We start from the raw sequence: 8,097 nt of genomic DNA on the forward strand, positions 1-8,097 counted from the left end.
CGAGAGGAGGAGGAGACGGGATTTGCGGCGGCGAGACTGAGGAGAGAGAAGAGTAGCTAGAAAGTGGGTTAGTGTAGGAGTGTTTATTGCGTGGATGTATGCTCACCACGTGTGAGAACTGCATGTTGATGGTTAGCTAGTCTTTGTGCGAAGTGATTCTTACTGTTGGATATTTAACATGAACAAACCAGTAGTACTTATACTCCAAGGCAGCGTCCGCAAGAATCGCCCTCTTAACTTGGAATTTCCTTTCGAGATGAAGTCCCTCGCACGAATGCTAGATGAAGCGGGTTCAGAAGCACAAAGCACTTCCCATGGTGACATTTCCAAGCTTCACTGGCGACTTTGAGTGACCTGAGTACGTATATGCAGAACTGAGACTCTGTAATACCCTGATTCGGAGACCGTACGTCTTCCGTGTTGTCGTTGACCTCGACGCCGCAGATCACGACAACGCCTGGAGGCATATGCGCACTCTTGTACTCAATGTGTGCGTCATTGCTATTGGCTCCTCTCAGATCGGTGGACTCGGCGGTGTAGTCAGATTTTGTACACATGGTAGTTGCTTCGGCCAAGCGTGGAATAATACCGTCTTTTGGTGGTACTTCAGATTAGTGATAGAGTGGTACTGATAAGGTTCCGCAAGGCGGGAACAATGTAGCACAGTTGCCTCAAAACCCACTTGATTGGACAGGATAGGTACTAGAGTAATGAACGCGCTACAGAAGGAAGGAGCGGTGGGGCGTGCAGCCTAGTACACGTGACTGTCGCAACCGGATGCTTGCAACGTTGGATAACTAGCAGGGACGATCACATTCAGAGCACCTACCTGCTTTAACTTTGTTCGCGTATAGAGTCAAATGGTTTTGTCCAGGGCAACGCACTTTGTATTAGCCATGGCGTCTCATCATCGCCACCGCGGACACGACGCATCACAAGAGGGACAGAAGGGGAGGCATTTACACCATGGCATTGCTTCAAAATCTCCATGAAATCATAAAATGTCTTTCCATCCTCCAATCAACCCTCTCAGCACGTTCCCAACATGCTTGTCAATGCAGTCTTCTCCGCACTCGTAATGGTCAAGCCGTACACGCTCTTGACCTTGATCCACATCCTCGAGTACGTGCAGTAGTAGCTCGTTAGCGGGGGCTTCCAGTCCTCGGGGCCCTTGTCGCCCTTGGCTTGGTTGACGTTGTCAGTGACAGCCAGGAGTTGGGGGTTGGTCAGGTCGTTGGCAAAGGCCTGACGACGGGCAGTGGTCCATGATGCGGCGCCAGACTGTGGATAGTGTTAGTGGTGAGAGATTTAAACCCGATAATGATAATCATACCTTCCAAGCATTGCTCAACGGCACCATGTGGTCGATATCAACATCGGCTGCATCGGTCCAGGTTGCACCATCGTAAGGGCTGGCCCAGCTTCCACTGGTGCTTGCGCACGCAGAGTTGGTTACGACATTGGTACCATCACGCTTGAGCACCTCTTCGCGCGTGTTGCAGGCTCCGGATTGGGTGATCCAGTGCGGGAACAGGTCGCGAGAGTAGCCGTCTTGCGGGCCCTGAGCAGCAACAGTCAGTCCTGCGAGCTGAGTGCGGGCTTGGCTGGCGGAGGGAATGTTGGGCGGCGCGCGCGCAGTAAGGTGGACGGGTGCTGGGGCAGCAGAAATGAGAGTCGCCGAAGCGATGGTGAGAAAGATGGCGGACTTCATGATGGCTGTAGGAGCAGTTGCAATGGAAGAGCTGGGCGCTGGCTGTCGAGCTGAAGTCGAAGTCGAAGAGGTGTGAAGTCTTCGTCCTACCCTCTTACTTTTGTCCGGCGCGTGCCTGACTTATATACTTAAGCCTTGCTGACTGCAACGGCTGTTCCAATCTCCCACTACACACGCTTCAACGGCCCTTCTGATGGTGCCAAACACAATAACCATCTTCAACACCAATGATAAGCACCACGCGTGCCGTTTGACCAGCGCCCTTACCTCTGTACCACGCGCTGGGACATGGCGGACCGTAGTCTACAAACCGCAATAGGCAGGTCAAGCTAGTGGCCAAGGGTCTTCGGCGTGTCTATCTTCGACTTACTCGGGTGTTTACTCGGGTGTATAGCGATGCCGTACCTGATCGTCTACGCATATAGAGAGAAGGAGGTCGAGCTTCCATTCGCGGCCACGGCTCCGAGCTACCTGCATGACCTAGGGCAACAACTGGACAACGGGAAGATTACTGGTGTTTGACTGAAAGTGTTGTGGTTGGAGGGGTGAGACTCAAGAGCGCAGGTGCCCTTATCGCGACTCGTGGTTGGCCGCAGGCCTCGTGTAGATCGCCATCTTGATTGGCGCTGCATATGAAACTCCGGAGCGAGCAAACCAGCGGCGCTTCTTGCGGTACGGGACGATGCCTTGTAAAGTGTTAGTGGAAGATGGCAAAGCGAATTAAACTACAGATAAGCTGAACGTGAGGAATCAAGGTTTGGGGTGCGTGCATGGAGAAATCGCCATGCCGGAAACGCACGTCGCACGGTTACACCTTTATTTAGGTGGCTTGTAAACCCCACTGCTAATCACACGTGCGAGCTGCTCAATGCCAAGAGCACGTCTTGTCGAAGAACAGCTAGCTTTGTGCCAAGATGCAAGTTGGATTGCATGCCAGGTTTGGGCAACAACCTCGTGTCAATCTCGTTTGTATGCCTAAAAAGACGACAGTTTTTATTTTCGTTTTCTACGCGCAAGAAGAGTGGCGAGGTGGCATGGTGCTGACACATGTGCGCGTCTCGGCCAAGCGGCAGACCCGAGACTGGTTGTCCAAGCCTTTAGTGCTGTGATCCATGCCGTCTCACAAGATGCCGTATCGAGTATGTCCGAGGCAGCAACGTCTTGGCTGACTTCAGCACACATGAGAGTTGAGGTGTTGCGTGGAAGACAGTCGTGGGGAGACGAGGCAAGCTGGCCTGACATTGCGATGCTCGGTTGCACATGGAAGACTGGTGCGTCATTCTTGGGCAAGGTTCAATTCATACATACACTTATCGTTTATGCCCAATTCCTGCACTCATTCGGACGCGAAATCAAATTCTGTGAAGGCTTCTTTGAACTTTGCCACGTCTTGCTCCTCCTGAGCCTGCGTTTGGCCGCAATCCCGCCAATCGATCCTCTGGTCGAGCCGCAAGAGTTTTGCAAGGACTTCTCGACCGAATTGGCTATGGAATCGAATGGTCTCGTCGAAGCGCAGAACATAGCTCGTCTGCTTTGAAGGGTCGGTTGCCGGGTCCCAGACCAGGATGCGGAAGAAGTCACTCGTTTCCTCGAAACCATCTGCAACGTCCTCTTTTTCAAACTTCGGCCAGTGCATATTCTCTGCTAAGGCTTTGAACGCAGCTTCTACCAGTCCCTTCCGGATAAGGTCCGATGGAACAGGCAGATACTGCCAATGCGTATGTGGTAGACTGGATTTGCTGACTTCCCACGTCACAGAGCCATAGTCTTCATTGGCGACAGATTTGAGCATGGTATTCATTGCCACGCGATATTTTTGCATCTCGCCATATGTCGCCTGGCGTTCCTCCTCTTCCATAGAGCCCAGAGTCGGTTGATGAGTGAAGGGGATGATGAGCATGTGACAGGGAAATCCTAGCTTTGGAAAGGTTTGTGATGTTGACAACGGCCCTTTCGCAGTCGTCACATACGCGTTGTCGCCAATAGAGGTGACTAGATGCGTAGCAATATTCTCGTTCGCCAAACAGAAGAAGCACTCGGATGCCGACAGAGGACCTCGACTCTCGCCTTTACGTCGCTTGTTCGATCTCCGACCGCGGGTTCCATCGTCATATACTAATGCCTGTTCGCGGTGCTCAGGCGCTGGTCGCTTTTTCTCTGACAAAGTGACTGGACATGCGGTTGCGCCCGCGGGTGGTGATGCGGGGTGGCTTGCGGATGGATCTATCGAGAATGCGTAAATCCATTTCTGCTTGTTTGGATTGCCGTAGGCAGCCATACTGATGAAACGCGTGATGGGGTAGAGATTGTCGGTCTCATCACTCGGAGCGTGGAAAAAAGGTTCTCGCTCATAGAATGCGCCACCAGACGTAGAGAAGTGGTACCTGGGCTTCAACAACACATCCAGGTCGGCGATGCATTGTTGAGACTGGGGCTGTAAGTCTGGCTGGAACTCTACCCTGGAGCGCTTGCGTATATCCTCCGGCCACTCATTAGTGATGAGAATGTCGGCTGTTGTCGCACCGCGAAGTGTTTTGGCATCTGTTTCTCCATAGAACGGGGGATACTTGTCCTTGGAATGACCTGCAATGATGTTGGGGTCCAATTGCCCACCCAACGCCACAATTCGAATGTTTTCAGAAGTCTTTGTAACACTGCGCTTGCCTAGAAAGAACAGATTCGAGCAGAGCTCGTCATTTGAAGCTTCGAGTTGCTCCACCACTGCTGGAGGAAGAGGGCGACTAGTGAGAGCAAAGTAGGTTGGCAGTGGCACTTCGATCTTACCGTCGATCAATAGCTGCACATCCGATTGGTCGACGCTGTTGACATCCTCAGCATCACCAAACAGGCTTCCAGCTATAATGGCAAAGGCAAAGTTGTTCTTCGCGTGCAGTGCTCCCAGCTTCTGGAAGACTGTCCTGAAGTGGCCATTTACATCGCCCACTACCACACTGTGCGGGTCAGTGTTGGAAGCAAGTATTTTTGGACGAATTTTGACTTACATTTTCGAGGCCATGGCGTGTTACTGGACTCGTGATAGTTGCGTGGTGTTGACCTGCGACAATAATATGTCGGCGAATCGGAAGTGGCGCTAGTGCTATCGATAAGCGTCGAAAAGTTGCAGGCGCGAAAAAAGTAAGTGGAGCACGAACATCATCGCAGCCGCCTCAGACTTCCTCCAAACTATTACCATGGCAGCCATGTCACGGGGAACCCAAGGAAAGCCAGCCCCGAAGCTGCTGAACTCAAGAAAAGCGCCAAAGCGAGTAAAGGGCGGCACCGAATCGACGCGAAACCACACCTTCAAGGGCTTCTCCCAGCGCATTGCGCAAATCAAGATTGAGCCTGTTCGCCGCGGTCGCAGCACGATCCTCGACGATGCCGAACTCGAAGCCACCTTCTCATACTTTAGAGACGCCTTCAACGAATGGAGGGAGCTCAATTTGTCCGAGGGATTCTCCATCTTTGCCCGCCGAGTCGCGTCACTATGCGACAGCCTCCCGCAGGTTCTCCACCACAGCGATCGCATTATGGAGCTGCTCATCGAATACATAGAGAAAGGAGATAAATTCGCAGAAGAACCACTGCTGAGTCTGTTGGCGCATCTGGCGCACGATCTTGGGGAACGATTCGAAAAGCACTTCGAACAGGCTGTCACGGTCGTGGCGCGTTTGGCAGCCACCCATGCTGACGTGGAAGTGATTGAATGGAGCTTTGCATGTTTGGCTTGGCTGTTCAAATACCTCTCCCGGTTACTGGTGCCGGATCTCAGACCCGTGTTCGATCTCATCTCGCCTCTGCTGGGGAAAGAGCGTCAAAAGGCATTTGTCTCGCGATTCGCCGCTGAATCACTGAGCTTCTTGATCCGCAAAGCTGGCGCCGGTTACCATAGGGACAAGACGCCCCTGCGATTAATCGTCAGCCATATCTCGAAGCAAGTGGAGGATTTACAAGGCTCCGCGAAGGACTACGACTTCCAGAATGGCCTGATGTATCTACTGGCTGATTCCCTGAAGGGCGTACAAAGAGGCTTCCACTCGAGCGCCCCGGCCATCTTACAAGAACTTTTGGCGGAGACTTACCGCGAAGAGCACGCTAGACTCCGCAGCCCACCTCTCGAACCTATCCTCGCAGGCGTCCTCACTGCGATCATCCACCACACTGATGCGGAGAACTTCGAACCATTACTTGGAGAAGTTCTTGCTCAGATCGAGTCTATCGTATCAAACCGAGAATACTCAGGGCTATCCGCGCGCCTGCTATTTGTCGTTTGCGGTGTACGACAGGGCACACGGATATTGGACTGGAGACCTGTTCTGCAATGCACTGACCTCCTTTTCAAATCCGTTCAAGGCACCGACCTAGATGCTGAGATTGCCTGGGACATGCTCTCCGCTGTCTCAGTTGTCTTCCAATACTGCGCCCTGGATGCCTCAATTCCGTATGAAAAGCTCCTGGAAATGCTAAGTCAGGGATCATGGGAGAAATTATTCCTTCCGTTTTGCATTTTGTTTGCGAGCCTCGGTGTGGACCGCTTCAAGTCGCTGCTGCTCCCATATTTCAAAAGGTATGTGAACGTTCGATTTTGAGCACGAAATTTTGCTAAAACCAGATAGATTTGTTGTCCAGAAAGCACACGACCACGGGCCGGAGTTATGTGCTGTCTTACCGCAGCTATGCCAAAGCGGCTTAATATCCAAAACAGCTTTGCAGCCTTCCGAGCGCTGGCAAGATCTCCTGGTCCAACCATTTGAGCAGCTCACCAAGGCTGCGAGACTTAGTCAAGAGTCATCTCAGCTGGCCCACTACTGCAACGCCTTGCTAGACACGACTCTCGTACTTAACATCAAGCAAGAACGGGTAGGCAAACTACAAAGGGATCTTGGGGATCTATTGAAACGCTCCGTGAAGATCGATGATGCCGAATCCCTACAGCCGGTCGACTTGTTTGCTCTCGGTGCCGGATTTCATTTCTTTGTAGAGCACAGCACCGACAAGAAGTCCGTAGCGGACCTTTGGCCTGATCTTTGCCAAGTGTCTTTGAGATGTGGCCATTCTGTGTCATTTTGGAGAGCCCTGCTTGTCTTGGCGAAGAAAGAAAAGGATAGTCTCTCCTTGCAAGGATCACACATTGACTCCTTGAAGAAAGCAATTATGCGCTGCCTAGGTTCGCCTTCTCACGAGTTGAGGCTCACCGCACTCCACATTCTGGACCTTCTGGCTGGGAAGAGCGAAGACTTGCGACATATCATTTCTGTGGCAACCCTGATTGAACAAACGCCACTCACACTGGAACACCAACGCTCCATTTCCATGCGCGTGGGACAGCTCGCAAAGCTTTACCCATCAGTTTCTTCCGATGAGTGGATTGGAGAAGCAATGCCAATGTTCTGTTTCGGTCTGCTGCAAGTTCGCCTGGCCTCTGTTTGGGATGACGCTTGCTCAGCTTTGAAAGCCATTTGTGAAACCAAGGATGGAGAAAGTCATGTTACACAAATCGCTTTCGATTGGCTCAAAACTTCCGTTGATCCTGACGCTGTTATGATGGCCGCCTCAAGCAACAACGCTGCACCACGCCGCTATGTCACTGAGTTCGAGTGCACGAATGTTGCTGAGATACAAGATGTTGTTTCGCGCACCGAATCACTTTCCGGAGATGTTCAAGGCCAACTCGAATCCATGTTCCGAGAAAAGCATGCCAGGATACCTTTTGTCAATTCTTCTAGCCGGAGTCAGTCTCTCAGGCTGCTCAATACTCTCCCACACATTGCCGAGAAACGGTCGCGCCTACTGGTACCAATCCTGCTTGATTGGGCACTCGATCATCCAGCGCCGGTTTTGGAAACTGATGATCATGTCTCCGAAGACACACAGCTTGATCTAGGACAACGTTGGGTGAGAAAAGACCAGAAAGCCATGCTTTCGCTTTTCTCAAAATTCAACAACCCAAAAGTGCTGTATCGATCGGATGAGGTTCGCGAAGCTCTGCTAACGTTGCTGGGCAATGGCGATCTTGAGATCCAAAAGGCTGCGCTCCAAGCACTCTTGACCTGGAAGGACCCTGCCATATCTCCATACAAAGAGGATCTGATGAATCTACTCGACGACGCCCGGTTCAGAGATGAGCTGCCCGTGTTTCTTAGCGAAGGCGAGATCCAAGACTCAGACCTGGAACGTATCATGCCGATAGTTCTCCGCCTCTTGTATGGCAAAGTCATTGCCGGAAAGCGAGGACTAGAGTCGAAGAGAAAATCTGTCTTTGTGAGCTTGAAGACACGATTCGGAGACGACGCTATTCGCCAGTTCTTACGCATAGCATTCGGGCCCCTGGGTGGCATATCAATTCTAAAGGACGGTGAACTTGATGAAGATCTGTTACAGAAAGA

The 8,097-nt window shown here is 51.9% G+C and overlaps 5 protein-coding genes across 5 annotated transcripts in view; 2 read left to right on the top strand and 3 right to left on the bottom strand.

Moving 5' to 3' along the window:
• Nucleotides 1–178: 178 nt before the first annotated feature.
• Nucleotides 179–349, top strand: SNOG_20180 (hypothetical protein; the record flags this gene model as incomplete). The annotated part of the gene is made up of 1 exon (XM_001805941.1): nt 179–349. The coding sequence occupies one exon, from the start codon at nt 179–181 to the stop codon at nt 347–349; it is 171 nt and encodes a 56-aa protein (XP_001805993.1).
• SNOG_15857 (hypothetical protein) lies at nt 293–557 on the bottom strand (the record flags this gene model as incomplete). The annotated part of the gene is made up of 2 exons (XM_001805942.1): nt 293–354; nt 392–557. 2 exons carry the CDS (start codon nt 555–557, stop codon nt 293–295), a joined length of 228 nt encoding a protein of 75 aa, XP_001805994.1.
• A 472-nt stretch (nt 558–1,029) lies between these two features.
• SNOG_15858 (hypothetical protein) lies at nt 1,030–1,711 on the bottom strand (the record flags this gene model as incomplete). The annotated part of the gene is made up of 2 exons (XM_001805943.1): nt 1,030–1,281; nt 1,334–1,711. The coding sequence occupies 2 exons, from the start codon at nt 1,709–1,711 to the stop codon at nt 1,030–1,032; spliced, it is 630 nt and encodes a 209-aa protein (XP_001805995.1).
• Nucleotides 1,712–3,047: 1,336 nt separating this feature from the next.
• SNOG_15859 (hypothetical protein) lies at nt 3,048–4,727 on the bottom strand (the record flags this gene model as incomplete). Its single annotated transcript, XM_001805944.1, has 2 exons — nt 3,048–4,662; nt 4,714–4,727. 2 exons carry the CDS (start codon nt 4,725–4,727, stop codon nt 3,048–3,050), a joined length of 1,629 nt encoding a protein of 542 aa, XP_001805996.1.
• Nucleotides 4,728–4,902: 175 nt separating this feature from the next.
• Nucleotides 4,903–8,097, top strand: part of SNOG_15860 (hypothetical protein) — a gene marked incomplete at both ends in the record, with an annotated part of 8,062 nt that continues 4,867 nt past the window's right edge. The window contains 2 exons of the mRNA XM_001805945.1: nt 4,903–6,278; nt 6,397–8,066. Of these exons, the coding sequence (XP_001805997.1) occupies nt 4,903–6,278; nt 6,397–8,066 (3,046 nt within the window). The remainder of the gene's footprint in view (nt 6,279–6,396; nt 8,067–8,097) is intronic.

The sequence above is a fragment of the Parastagonospora nodorum genome (genome assembly GCF_000146915.1).
Source record: "Parastagonospora nodorum SN15 chromosome Unknown scaffold_41, whole genome shotgun sequence".
NCBI lineage: Eukaryota > Fungi > Ascomycota > Dothideomycetes > Pleosporales > Phaeosphaeriaceae > Parastagonospora > Parastagonospora nodorum.